Raw genomic sequence first — 14994 nt, forward strand, 5'->3', positions numbered from 1 at the left:
CTCCATCCAGCTAATTCTTTAAAGTTTGCCTTTTTATTTTTTTTAAGATTTATTTATGGGGCGCCTGGGTGGTTCAGTCAGTTAAGCATCTGCCTTTGGCTCAGGTCATGGTCCCAGGGTCCTGGGATGGAGCCCCATATCCCTTCTCTGCTCAGTGGGGAGTCTGCTTCTCCCTCTCACTCTGCCTCCTCCCCCCCTGCTCATGCTCTCTCTCTCTGTATCTCTCTCTCTCCCTCTCTCAAATAAATTAATTATAAAAAAAGATTTATTTACTTATTTTAGAGAGAGAGTGAGAGAACAAGAGGAATGGGAGGGGCAGAGGGAGATGGAGAGAGAGGCTTAAGCAGACTCCCTGCTGAGCATGGAGCCAGCCTCAGGGCTGGATCTCAGGACCCTGAGATCGGGACCTGATCCAAAACTAAGAGCCAGAGGCTTAACTGACTGCACCACCCAGGCACCCCTAAAGTTTTTTTCCTAATAACAATAGAAATATTCTGGTTAATATTTATTTCTGGTCGATATTTATTATATGCTTACTACATGACTGGAAATATACTCAGTAATTTTATTAATTAAGTGTATTAATTTACTTCATTAATTCTTTTAATCCCTAGAAACTCACTCTCATCTCCCTCTCTCTCCTCTCTCTAAGGGATATGGAGGTTAAGTCATTTTGCCAACATCCCAAATGCAGAATATATGAAGCTATATTTTCAACTCGGGTAGTTAGGATTCAGAGCCAATACTCTTAAGAGACAATCCTGCCTCTTTGTCTAGATTTCAACATGTTTTAAACCATGATAGCCATACAATTAGGTGAATCAGGTACAGGTTTTCTGTTGTTACTTCTAAATGAGCTAATTACAATTAAATAGCATCTGGGAGTGGGTGGCTTGATGGGAGTGGGGAAAGGGAAGCAGGCGGTGTATATATATTCCTTTTACAGATGAATTTCAAATACTAATATATATGAACTTTAATTTAGCACAAAACATTCTTTGATGTTCCCATCTCTTTGGACCCAACAGTTCCCCATCAGTTATTATGAGTCTTGCCGTAAATGCAACAGTACTGTTTCCACTGCTTTTCCCACTAAAACTTACCTGTGCAGGAGAAGAGGCCAAGGCCTCTTACCTTGTAGCTATGAACCTCCACTGAAAATATTCTGAGGAATTTAGGAAAACTATTTCTGCCTTCCACACTAACTTGCATCAGGAACTTGGGGGAAAGCCCTTCCCCTTCTAGGGCCTTAGCCTTTTAAGATGTAAAATTGTACCATATGAACCTAAGATTATTTTCCAGCCTTAAATCCCGTGTTTATTACATGTTTAAAAAACCCTCCCATGGCTTCTCTTGACACTAAATAACACAGAGCAAAATTCTTGACATGACTTACAAAGCCCTGCATCATCCTGTGGGCCCTTCCCAGTCTGTGTTCTGCTTTCTAGCTCTGCATCTCTTCCTTCATTTCTGTAAAAGGGCCAGTTCCTCCTAGCCTGAAAGTCTTGCACATGCTGTTCCTTCTGCCTCCTGGAGAGCCTTGCTTTCCTCCCTTCCCAATCATGCTCAGATAATTCCTGTCTGTCAATGCTCTGTTTAAAGGTTCTCAACGAAGCTTTTTCCGACTCCCTGTTTCACTCTCTCATATTACTCTGTGCTTCTCTTTTATAACACTTACAGCAGTCATAATTACTTAATCTGCAATTAGAAGTTAAACATCTGTGTCTTCAAACAGAATGTGACAGATTTGCTGGTCAGCATTGTTTGCATGTAGTAGGCACTCAGGAAATATTTATTACAAAATCAAACAAGTGAATATAGAAAGAACCAATTAACAAAACGCGTCCCACCTTCATTACAGGGGCACTACTTCTTATAAGAGCAGTATTTCTTCTCTTATATTTTTTGCCATCCAATATCAAGTAGAAATAGAAAGTGTGGATTTCATATCTACCTCATTTCTAAACAACACGTTAGAAGAAATATTAATTATCTCTGCTGACAGCAGCGTCAAAAATCTCCCATGCTTTGCAACAAAGGGAAAGTGCTGTCGGCTCTTGAACATGTTTCTTTGCCAAAATAGTAAATGTTGGGGTATTTTAAAATTCACCTACTCTCAAAAAAATTTATTATAAAAGCTAAATTTAAAAGGATGACTATAACTGGCTCTCAAATTGAGTAGCTGTTGATTACAAAAGAAAAAGTAACAAAGTATAGAAATACAAACAGTGCCTAAGTTATTGTTAGATGAAAAAAGATGACATTTCTCCTTCATTATGTAGTGGAGGGCTGAACGCCACATGTTTCGCCCTCATACATGACAGAACTAGTAGTACTTTCCTAATTTGCACTTACATGTAAAAATCCACAGGACTCATTTTCATGCCAAGGTCTACGTTTGCAGTTTGCCAACGTGCAAATTAACAAATTTCCAGCGAATGGAATTTCTGCCTCCTCAAATCACATATATTTCTTTTCTCCTTCCTTGCAAACTGAATATGCATGTGTGACTTCCATTTCACAGGAGTTCAGCATCACGCCCGCACAGGAGGTTCGATACGGGGCACTGGGACTCAGAGCCTGTGTGAGTCATCAGGGACCTACGCACTGTCAGCCCTGCTCACAGGTGAGGCTGGGGCGAGACTACCTCACCCGCCCACATTGCTGTGATCACGCCACTACAGTGACCATCTCTGCATCTTCTCCCATCTGGCTGCTCCTCAACATGTAGCAAGGAAAAAGGCACCTCGACCAAAAGCTCTTCAGTAACGTGACTCTTTTCAGACTTTCTCCTTCTTGCTTGGTCCGCCTTCCTGTTCCACATTTTTGACTGTGCTATACTTTCCCCATGAGGCAACAGGAGCTCTCTTTATAAGACAAGCATACAGTCACCTAGCTCCCTCCCTCCCTCCTGCTCTCTCTTTCCTTTTTTTAATAGGATTTTGGAATCTTCAGGTGGTGTCCCATTGAACGACATCAAGCCATATTTCCTATAGGATCCATTCTCACCAATAGGACCCAGTGCTAATCTGGAATGTTCAAAATATGAGGCCAAAACAGGAAGTGTAGAACCAATGCCAATGTTCAGAATGAACACCCACGTCCTGCCCAGGCTGCAGGTGTCTAGAGGCAAAGCTGTTAAAATAGCCAAGGGCACGGGTCCATGTTTTGTCTGAACTTCCGCTATTTCAACTAAGAGCAGGGAATTCTACTTGTACTTCATCTTAACAACTGCCATAATTGAACAGCCAACTTGTGCTGAACGTTCCAAGCAAAGAGATCTGTCAGTAGTTTGAGAGCAAGTCTGTGGGCTCTCTCTATTAAAGTAGATGTGCTCCTAGTGCTCTCCAGGCTAAGACCTTGTTTGAGATAATACATATCCCAGAAACAGAAAACTTCAGAGCTAACCAAGAAAACATGTTGCATTAGAACACCGATAAATGGCTTTATGATAGTAGCAGATAGGATTGAGCCCTACTTGTGACGCTTTGCCTGTAAGCTATTCCAAAGATACTCAGGAATATTCTAGTTCTGAGTAAGAATGAGTATTTGTTTAAAACCATACAGACAAAAAAATTTTAAGCCATTTATCTATTTCATTAGAGCCATATGCAAGTAGGTAATGAGGCTCATGAATAGCTACTATTTCTTCTTGATCACAAAAATGCTTCTTTTTGGAAAATTGATTCACGGGAAGATTATAACAACATTATTCCTTTTATTTTTTCTAAATGAGCTATCACTCAGTTAGTAGTTGTTGAAACACAATACTACTACTAACTTTGTGTAAGAGTTGGGGAAATAATCATGTGAATTTTGAGTTTTCATTGACACGTTAATGGCTCCTAATCTTTTTCAAAGAGGACCATGTGAATACATTTTTTAGTGTGCCTTTTCTGTCAAAATCCTTTTTTTAAAAGTTTACAATCTTACATTTCCACATACAAGTGCACCTTTTATTTAATAAATATTTATAATGAATTGTAAGAATAAAGCCTGCCTTACAAACGATATAACACAAAATAGTATTTTGGAGATTTTAACTAGAATTTTGAAAATGTGCCAATTCATTAACTCCTCATTCTCTAAAAAGTAATCGTCACATGCCTTTTCTGCAACTCATCAAAAAGTGATATCTGCTGGAGATTTGTAGTATCTCAACTAATTAAACTGTTTGTGCATGCATTGGGTAAAGGATTCCAAAAGAGATCACTGAGCAAACAGAATAAGATTAGTGCAGATTTTTTAATATTATTATCTCATAAGTGACTGATCTTTGTATGTAAGAAAGTCTCAAGCATGCTTCTTTTAGAAAGACCACAAAAGATTAAAATAAGAGACAAAAATAAAAACAGAAAAATAAACACACTGAATTCTGTTTTTTACATGCTGCCTTTATGTGGCTAATAATTCCTTTGTTTTCACTGAGGAAATGGCTTTCCTACAGGTAACAGTATTTCCTTTGGGGATAATATATAATTATTTTAATTACTACAAGTGATATCTAGGTCTGTGAAGATAATATTAGTTAAGGAGTGGGCTAAAATATAAAAGTCAAATTATTGAAAGTAGTCCTGCCATTTGCGTGTGTGTGTGTGTGTGTGTGTGTGTGTGTGTACAACTTTCCAGAAGGAAGTCAGTATTTATTCATTAGATATTAGAAAGAAAGAGGGTTTTTTTTTGGGGGGAGGTGCTAAATGAAGGGAAGCCATACAACTTTTATATTCCAAGTTATATTCAATTACAAAGATAGTAAAATAACATTTACAAGTCTTCAAAGAATCATTTTAAAACAAAGTCTGGTCTCAATTTACAGAGTTCATTTATATATTCATGTACTAATCAAAATAGTTAATTATCTCAAGTGAGCAAGTATTGCATATACAAATCTTCTAGAGATCTTCTTTGCTAGGAAATTTCCTCAGTATTGTACTGCTTTGATAATTAACATAAAGCAAGATCATGAAAAAAATTCTACAAACAGAAAATGTGACAAAATTTTCCATTTTGAATACACATTTTTTATCCCTGATTCTATTATGAATGGTGTTTTAAATTATCTTTCCTCTTAAGACATGCTAATTCCTGATTGTCTCCAATGAAATAATGTGCCTCCACTTCTCTTGGTGTGTATGTTGGAGGATGGTCGGTCTATTTATCTGTCTATCTTACCCCAGTATGGAAACAAAACGAAACAAGAAACGAAACAAGAAACATAGCTGCCTTTCACAGAATTAGCTCAATCTGGAGTTACAGATCCAACCCTGATTGGAATAAAAACAGGCAGGAGATATGTAGAAACTAGAGGAGGTCTAGCATGGAGAATGAGCAACAGAAGATTTGATGGTGTCCAGATCAGTAATAGTCTTACCACAGAAACATGTAGACAAGCTGGGAGAGAGAAGAGCCCCTGAGCCTGGAAATTTCCCCTTCACTAATTCATAATGGATCAGAGCAACATATTCATATCCATCTAGATGTTACTCATGAAATTCGGAAGAGGATGTTTTAGTGGGTTGAATTTGTCCCCCAAAAAGACCTCCTCATGGCCTAACCCCCACTACTTCTGAAAGTGCCCTTATTTAGAAACAGAGTCTTTGCATATATAATCAAGTTAAGATGAGATCATACTGGATTAGGATGGGCACTGGCCCCAGTGAATTGTCTACTTATAAGAAGATGACAGACACACAGGGAAGAAGGCCTGAAGACACAGTAAGTGATACAGCCGTTAGCCAGGGGATGCCAAGGATTTCCAGGAGCCACCAGAAGCTAGGAAAAGGCAAATGATTCTTCCTAGAAACTTCAAAGGCAACTTCGTCCTGCTAATACCTTGCTTTCGAACTTCTCACTTCAATAACTCTGAGAGAATAAATTTTTGTTGCTTTCAGTGACCCAGTTTGTGGTATTTTGTTAAGGCAGCCTAGGAAACTAACACAGGTGGGTTTTCTGTCATAATTCTTAACTGCACAAATGAGTTCTTAGGTAATAGGTAAACAAAGATATTATCAAAAGTGTCTGTGCTTTTGACTATATGCAGAAATAAAACCATTCTGGAGTGAGAACGTCCCTCATTTAGTTCATTTAAACTATAATCATATGGATTTTATTTTTGATCTGTAAAAAAAATATATTGTACAGTCACTTCTAATTTTTCCTCAGGCAAAAATAATCTATACTTCAGACTAATTAACTTTTAATGTAAGATCTTAATTACAACTTCCTGTCAGTAAAACTCAATATATTTAAGTTTATGTGTGTAAGTATAATTTCCTTATGTCATTTCAAATGTTAGAGTTCTGTTTCTGTTAGGATAAAAGATTAATATCTCCTCTTTCAAATCACAAATATAATGAGGAAAACATAATTCTCCTCTGGGTTTTTTTTCCAAGTACAAAAAACTCTTGCTGTATTTCTCCACAAAGAGTTCTGGTTACATAAATCTTATTATAGTTTGGGGCAGGTGTGGAAATTTAGGCCATCAGCTAATGTCCCTGCTAATGTGGCTTCATTAAGAATTGTAAAATTTCAGATAGAGTTATAGGTAGGTCAAGCATTTCTAAGGGCAAATATTTCAAAATCCAATATGAATGAGTTTGGAGTTATCCATTGTACTAAATCTCTTTATAATCATTCTTAATGAGGAATTGACTATATTAAGGGAGGTTTTTTAAAATTTATCTTATTTATCAATTCAAAAACAGTCATACTAACAGCAATTTTACTTTAAAAGATATATTAAATACAGAGGAATGGTACTTGTGTCTATGAAAATAATTATACTCTTATTTAATAGTTTTTCCAATCATGTTTCTGAAAATTATTTTTATATAACTTTGATATCAACTTCATTAAAGATGGTTCATTGGATAGCTTCTTTTGTGGGGGGAGCAAAATTCAACCCACTGGTAATAAAACTTAATCCACAGACATATACAGCTTTAAAATTTTTAAGATAAACCATCAGTCAATTCAATATAAAATTATGTTTTCTTATGATGAGCCAAAACAGCAAGTAACGTGAGAGTATTATTTTAAATCACAAAGACATATATATGTATATAATGTGCTTCAGCTATGTTTTCATCCTTAACCAAATCTTAACAGATCTAGAACTCATTTTATCTTTTTTCACATCAATTGAATCTCTTCGTGTTTACAGGATGGAGAATAAAAGCCCATATAAGTTTCATCAACTATAAAAGTTACTCTTGATTTGAAACCCATTTTAAATGAAAAATACAATGCCTCAGTGATTAACTAGTATGAAACACAAAGCTTGGAAATAAAAACACAATATGACTTAACTGAATATATATATAGTAAATATCTAGCCAATGATAATAAAAAATATGTAACAAAAAACTACTGTTTCTATAGCACATTGCAATATTTGCACAGGGCTTCAAAAATTATATTCTAGCCTTTTGGGGCCACATTTCTTAGTCTTCTGCACAATATACTAATGCATGTCCTTCCTGAGAAGTTGCAAGCCCTATTTTTTAATCTCCAGCACATTCTGAAAACGTGGGTGATAACGGAAGCAGGCCGCACAGTACCAAGGAATCTGTTGAACGAATAATGGAAAAAAAAAAAAAAAACCAGTAACAGTGCAGTCAAAGTTCTGCAATTCTAGGTGCACATCTGAAAGACTAATGCAATGTAGTCATTTTGAGTCTAGTCATTTAAATACAAGAGTCTGTTTCTATCTTTAATCTTCTAATTTCAGAAAATTAGATGTAAAACTCTCCTCATTCATTATAGGTACAGAATGATCAAAAGAATAGAAATTTCATCACAAAGCTAATTGCATTGTTAAATGACCTCATACATAATGAATCATTAAAAATGATCTATTCTGAAATAATTGTATGCTGCTAAAGGTTAAAATAGCTTTAGCATGTGGGAAAAGAACTGTAATTGAAATAAATTTCAACTTCATATTGCATTTGCCAAGTATGAAATTACTGGATGATATTTGAGTTTTATACACTTTATCTAATGAAAGTGCTAATATTTTTGTGTGTGTGTGTGCTGAAAAATAAAATCTCCCATGACATAAACATCGTGAGGTTGATATGAAACTTTTAAAATACCATCAACATTGATCTTGGATAATTAGCTCTTTCAGATCACTGATCTTTAATTACAGTTGCTCAACAGAAGTTACTTCACCCCCAAAGAATCAAGCATCAAGCAGGGGAAATCATATTATTTCCTTCACGTTTCCAGTAAAGACTTCCCCACTAGTTATTTTTTTTTTTTTTGCAAATTCAATAAATTTGATTTGCCTGCCTGTCTGTATAAATTATTATTAGATATAAAATCTCCAGCTTTTACTCTTGTTGAATCAATATACAGCCAGTTTGCCATTCAGAGCAGATGGAAATGAGTTCTGGAATGCAAGTAACATAAGGAGGAATAAAGTCCAAACAGAACATGATCAAGTTCGTATGAACCCATGAGATCATGTTGACCAATTCTATGGAAGCAAACTTAATGATAAAACCACAAGATAAAGATAAGATAATGGTTATTATATAAAATACAAGATTATGAGAATAAAAAAATGTTGGTAAATCATCAGTTTTCAGCCATCAAGGTGAGTGAGGGATTCTCATATAGAAATTGCCTAATAATGACATTTTATCCAGTCAGAATGAGATTCAGTAATCATGGAGAACCTAGAGTTTTAAGCATTTATTTTCCAATTGAAGAGATTCCTCATAATGACAAAACATAATTTAGGAGTGATTGCTGTCACTCTTTTGCACTGAATCAGAAAGTATATAGTGATTATGTTAATAATACAGTTTTCACTCTTTCCCTGCCGCCGCCGAGTGGTGCGGAGGCGGAAGGTCGCGTGCAGTCAAGATTCGGCTACACTCGTAATCCACCGCCATGGCCGAGGAAGGCATTGCGGCTGGAGGTGTAATGGACGTTAATACTGCTTTACAAGAGGTGCTGAAGACCGCCCTCATCCACGATGGCCTAGCACGTGGAATTCGCGAAGCTGCCAAAGCCTTAGACAAGCGCCAGGCCCATCTTTGTGTGCTTGCATCCAACTGTGATGAGCCTATGTATGTCAAGTTGGTGGAGGCCCTTTGTGCTGAACACCAAATCAACCTAATCAAGGTTGATGACAACAAGAAACTAGGGGAATGGGTAGGCCTCTGTAAAATTGACAGAGAGGGAAAACCCCGTAAAGTGGTTGGTTGCAGTTGTGTGGTGGTTAAGGACTATGGCAAAGAGTCTCAGGCGAAGGATGTCATTGAGGAATACTTCAAGTGCAAGAAATGAACAAATAAACTTGGTTCTTGTTCCACACACACACACACACACAAAATACAGTTTTCAGTTTTAAGACTATATAGTGCATATGTTTCTCAAAGTCTATCCCCAAATATCAAAGTAATTCCATTAATGGTGACCTTCAGCAATGAAACAACAGACAAAAGCAGAGGTAAACGTTACCACCTCTTGGTTTTGGGAGTTGACCCAGGCAAATTAAGTGTTCAGCAACTTTGGAAGAGATCAGTCCAGTAATGGTCTCCAAGCATTCTCAGAGAACAGCATTTGACTTAAAGATTTTAAGTAGTGGAAAAAAACAAATTTTTACAAAAAATTAGAGGAAGTACCCAGATTGGAAAAGGATTGTGTTTCACAAATTGGTTAATAAGTTGTCCCAATTTGCAAAATGATTTTACCATGAAAACAATATTTATAATAAGTTCCCAGAATATTCCACATAATCTTATTTGAACTAGGACATAGAACTTAATATATCATATTTTTTTTTATTTAAAAAAAAACTTATTCAAAAACACAAACACAAGAAACTTAAAATAAAAAGAGCTGATGCTTAATTGAGAGCATGTTTATTAAGGAAAAGGCCCATTATGGTCTGGCCCTAACTCATCTTTTGCTATTTTATCTTCATTCAAGTCACACTGTATTCCCATTTTCTCATATCCCCAGCTCTTTCCTGCTTCCATTATACTTGCAAATGTTGTTTCCTCTATAATATATCCTCACTTTTCACCTGGAAATGCTTTACCCATCCTCAGCTTTATATTAGCCCACTCAGTGAAGCCAAGCCAAGGCTGCAGCTTATCCTCTACGGCAATAAATATAATGCATCATGACTTATTTTTTTGATGATTCTCTCTTCCATTCAATTGTGAAATCTTTTAGGTAAGACAGGGACCATATTCTCACTGTTCTTGGTTTCTCTAAGCAGTGAGATCAACAATACCACCCTCTTCATTTGATCCTTGCCTGAAGGACAGGTTAATGCCTGTATTCTCCAAAGTATAATTAGGAAAAAATATCTTTATATAAATTTTAAAACTTTTAAAAATGGATTAAAAATGTGAGATACTTATGTGGTATATTTAAATGGTGACAAAATTAGAAACTTGCAAAAAATAAAACCATCCAGCTGATGGGTAAATCTTAAGAATATTATGGAAATAATATGTGAAGAACTAGAATATTATAATCCCGTGAAGGATCAGCTTGGTCACAAATGAGATGTATAATAATGAATATATCAAAGAACCTCACCAGGAATAAGTCAGTCAGAGTAATATTCTTATGTACAATATGTGTTCTAGACGAGGATTCTAATAATCAATATCCTATGAAGAATGGAGAAACTTTGTTCCAGGAAAATGAAGAAGAGCAGTTAGACAGACACACGGCATATTCTTTACCTAGAAAGACAAACTGATAAATATTTACATCAGACTATAGGGAAAAAATTGCATCTAAGACCAAATTTTCTGATGTTTGCATGGCATTCACCATAGGGATATAATAACTATAAAAAAGGTCTAACACATTAGGGATTCTTAGCTCCTAAGGTACTGGTCTTGGGGAAACATATCAAGGCTGGTAGTTCTTCATAATTCACATGAGATGCACACAAAATGTTTTGTTTTAGTCTTCTATTTATAAAAGATGATTAGGATGTGACAGTATCACCTTCAGTTGGCAGACAGAAATGTATAATACTTTGAAAATGGATAAATAAATAGATGACAGTATAGTTTTTAAAAATGAAAGTAATACACTATTTATTGATGTAGTGGAAGGATAATGTTAATAGAAAAATGAATCTTTCCAAAGAGTCCTAGACAGTTCAGAGTTTTGGGTATTTTTATGCTCTAAGATTTAACATAATTGAAATTCAATAACTCTGAGAAATGTTTATTGGGTATCTAATTTGTGCCAGGAACCATTCTAAGAGCTGGAAATATAATAGTGAAAAAAAAAAAAAACAACAGAAAAAAATTATCTGTTCTTACATAGTTTGCAGTGTAATGTATGAAGATTAAAAAAGTTAAGGGGGAAAGAGGTGCATTTAATAATACACTAGGATAGAGAACTAAGAGACATCATAGAGTAGTACTCTCAGTAGAAGAACAATGACAAAAGCCAGACAAACTGGGTTGGACTGCCAACTTCACCACTTTCTACCCATATGAAATAAGACAAGGTTCTTCAACTCTCTATGCCTTTTAAAATGCATGCAATTAAATATCTACCTCATAATATTGTTATGAGGATAAAATAAATAAATGCATATAAGCACATAAAAGAGTGCCTGGCACATAGTGAGTTCTAGATAGATATAGCTTTTAATATATTATTTAAGTACCATCAAGATGTTAACTATTGCAATAGGTCTCTTTTACTGAACTTATACATCTGATGCTGAAATTTATTTGGATGAATGGATATCCAATATTTAAGACAAATTAGAAGAGAACAAGGTATGGGTACTTACCTAAAAGGACAAGTTTTCTATAATAAAATTTAAGTTAGAATATTTAAAACAATACCCAGTGGCCTGAATTAATTAGAACACAGGCTGAGAAGGAACTCAGAAAAAGTCCATAACACATGATAGAGGTGTCATTATATTTCATTGTGAAAGGATGAATTATTCAATAAATGGAAAAAAACAGAATTAATTAGTATGCCTCATACCATAAATATAATTTTTATTGAACATAAACTTAAAGGTAAACAAAAAAATAAAAAAATAAATAAACATGTAACATTACAAAAAGAAATCTTTATATTTTTTGAAGTAGAAAATAACAGTTTCAATACAAAAGTAGTGCCAACTGCAAAGAAAAAGACTGCTAAAGTTTTCCATATAAAAATGAAAAGGATTTTAGAACAAATAATTAGAAGTTTAAAAAACAAGAAAAAACTTAGGAAAAGATGTCTGAAAAATATACAAGAAAGATTTGATGATCAAATTTAGAATTACATATATACCTTAACTACGAAAGACATATAATTTAGCAGATAAAAGGGAAAGAAAATGAACAAGATCTTTCTGGAGAGTGATGTCATCAATTTGATGGAATAGACATTTTCTACCAGCTTCCCCTTAAAGAACAATGATTTAAACAATCACCCATGGAAGAAAGTGCCATTGTGGAAACCTCAGCACACTACTGGACCAGAAAGCAAAGCAAAACAATACAAAAACAAACAAACAAAACAACGAAAATAAGAGTGAATGAATTGAAGGGGATAAGAGGAATGGTTGTACTTTACCCATGTCACCCCTCTTCTAAGGCAGCATAGCTCTATGCTAAGAAGGGAGACCATTTTGGTCCTGGTTTCTCCAAAGGGAAAAGGGAGAGCATGTGAGTGAGCACCCAGCTTCCCCAGCTTTGCAAGACACAGCCAAAGAGACCCACTTCTTTCTCATCCTATCTGGAATACTGAGGTGTGTACATGCCTACAAGAAGGGAGCAGCTGGAAGACCAGCAGCCAGGACACTTAGAGGGCATCAAAGGAATGCAAATTCTAGTAAATCCTTCGTTGACTTCATCAGGAAACACACCCATGAGCCAATAAAAATGCTAGCCCAGGGCGCCTGGGTGGCTCAGTTGGTTAAGCGACTGCCTTCGGCTCAGGTCATGATCCTGGAGTCCCTGAATCGAGTCCCGCATCGGGCTCCCTGCTCGGCAGGGAGTCAGCTTCGTCCTCTGACCCTATCCCCTCTCATGTGTTCTCTCTCTCTCATTCTCTCTCTCTCAAATAAATAAATAAAATCTTTAAAAAAAAAAAAATGCTAGCCCATGGATCCCCCAACTGGCCCAGGGACATCCCCAATGCTTCACATGTCTTACCCACAAATCCCCTCACCTGATGGAGGGCTGCCTGTGCATGTCCCCAGGACAGAGACAGCAAGCTTTAGCAAATGGCAAGCAAGCATGTGCAGATAACTGGTCTGCCTCTGTAGGACTGGGAGAAAGCAAATACACTTGAGCAACTAGCAGCATCCTAGGGAAAGCAAGAAGGAAGTTATAAGCACTTGGCCTGGCTTTGTAAGACTGAGAGAAAGCATTCAATATTAAGAATTTCCCTCAGAAGTGAATAAGATATGTGGAGCAGGAATATACATAGAAAAGCTTGGGAAAGATTTAGAATCCCAAACAGGATACAAGAAAAGTGTTTCTCTCCCAAAGCCAGTCAGTAAGACTGGAGGAGGTGACTCCTTCAAATGTGAAGACAACAACATAAGACTTCAAGGAACACGAAAAATTAAGGACATGTGACACCACCAAAGGAACACAATAACTGTCCAGTAACCAACCCATGAAAAGTGGAGATCTATAATTTGCTCAATAAAGAATTCAAAATAGTTGTTTTAAGGATGCTCGCTGATATAAGAAAACACAGAAAAACAATTCAACGGAATCTGGAAAAACAATTCACAATATCCACAGGAAGTCTGACAGAGACCAAGAAGAAAATATGGAACTAAAGCATACGATGAATAAAATGAAAAATCCAACAGAGAGCATTAACATCAGACTGGATCAAACTGGAGAAAGGATCTGTGAAGGAAAGACAGGTCACTTGAAATTGGTCAGAAGAGAACAAAATTGAGAAAGAAAGAAAGAAAAAGAAAGAAAGAAAGAAAGAAAGAAAGAGAGAAAGGGAGGGAGGGAGAGAGAGGGGGGAGGGATGGGAGGAGAGAAGGAAGGAAGGAAGAGGGAGGGAGGGAGGAAAAAAGAAGGGAAGGAGGCAGGGAGGGAGGAAGGAAAACCAATATGAACCATAGAATTTGTGAAGAGAAACCATCTATGCGTTCCTGGAGTTGGAGAAAGAGGACGGTGTGAGAAAAGGACAGAAAGTTAATTAAAAGAAATAATGGTTGATGATTTCTCCAATTTGGGGAATCCAACATTATAAAGCTTATAGATCACCAAAGAGATTCAATCAAAGATATATTCACCAAGACATATGATAATAAAACTGTCTAAAATAAAGGACCATGGGAGATTTTTTAAAAAGCAGCAACAGGAAAAAAAATCCTCACATAAAAGGAAACCCAATAAGGCTATAAAAGGATTTTTTTTTAGCAGAAACCATGTAGGCCAGGAGCAAGTAGAATGATACGTTCAACATGCTGAGAGAAAAAGAAAGCTGCCAACTAAGAATACTTTACCCAGAGAAATGAAGAAGAGATTAAGACTTTCTCAGACAAAGAAAAGCTGAGGGAGGTCATCACCACTAGACCTACCTACAGAAATGCTTTCTGAAAGGAGTACTTCAAGTTGAAGTGAAAAGGTGAAAATTAGTAACATTAAAACATATGAAAACAGCAAACACAGCAGTAAAGGTAAGTACACAATCAAACTCAGAATACTCTAACACTGAAATATGATGGTGTGTTAATCACTTAACTCTTGTATAAAGGTTAAAGGACAAAAGTGTTGAAAATAACTATTACCACAGTAATTTGCTAATGTATACACAATATAAAAGATGTAAATTATGACATCAAAAATATGGGAAGGTAAAGAGATTTTTTGTATGTATTCTAAGTTAAGTTACTATTAGTTTACAGTAGACTGTTATATTCATATGATGTCTTATGTAATCCTCATATACTCACAAAGCACAAACCTACAGTAGAAAAATAAAAGATAAAGAGAAGAGAATCAAAGCATATCATTA

At 35.9% G+C, this 14994-nt stretch overlaps 1 protein-coding gene and 1 long non-coding RNA gene across 2 annotated transcripts in view; one reads left to right on the forward strand and one right to left on the reverse strand.

The window, feature by feature from the left end:
• Positions 1–14994, reverse strand: part of LOC118528435 (uncharacterized) — a 1879419-nt gene that overhangs the window by 1629416 nt on the left and 235009 nt on the right. The gene's annotated exons all lie outside the window — the stretch shown is intronic.
• On the forward strand, positions 8824–9325 carry LOC118528437 (small ribosomal subunit protein eS12). Its single transcript, XM_036080844.2, has one exon. The coding sequence runs from the start codon at positions 8902–8904 to the stop codon at positions 9298–9300; it is 399 nt and encodes a 132-aa protein (XP_035936737.1). The 5' UTR covers positions 8824–8901; the 3' UTR covers positions 9301–9325.

Source organism: Halichoerus grypus, chromosome 3 (assembly GCF_964656455.1).
Source record: "Halichoerus grypus chromosome 3, mHalGry1.hap1.1, whole genome shotgun sequence".
NCBI classification, from domain to species: Eukaryota; Metazoa; Chordata; class Mammalia; order Carnivora; family Phocidae; genus Halichoerus; species Halichoerus grypus.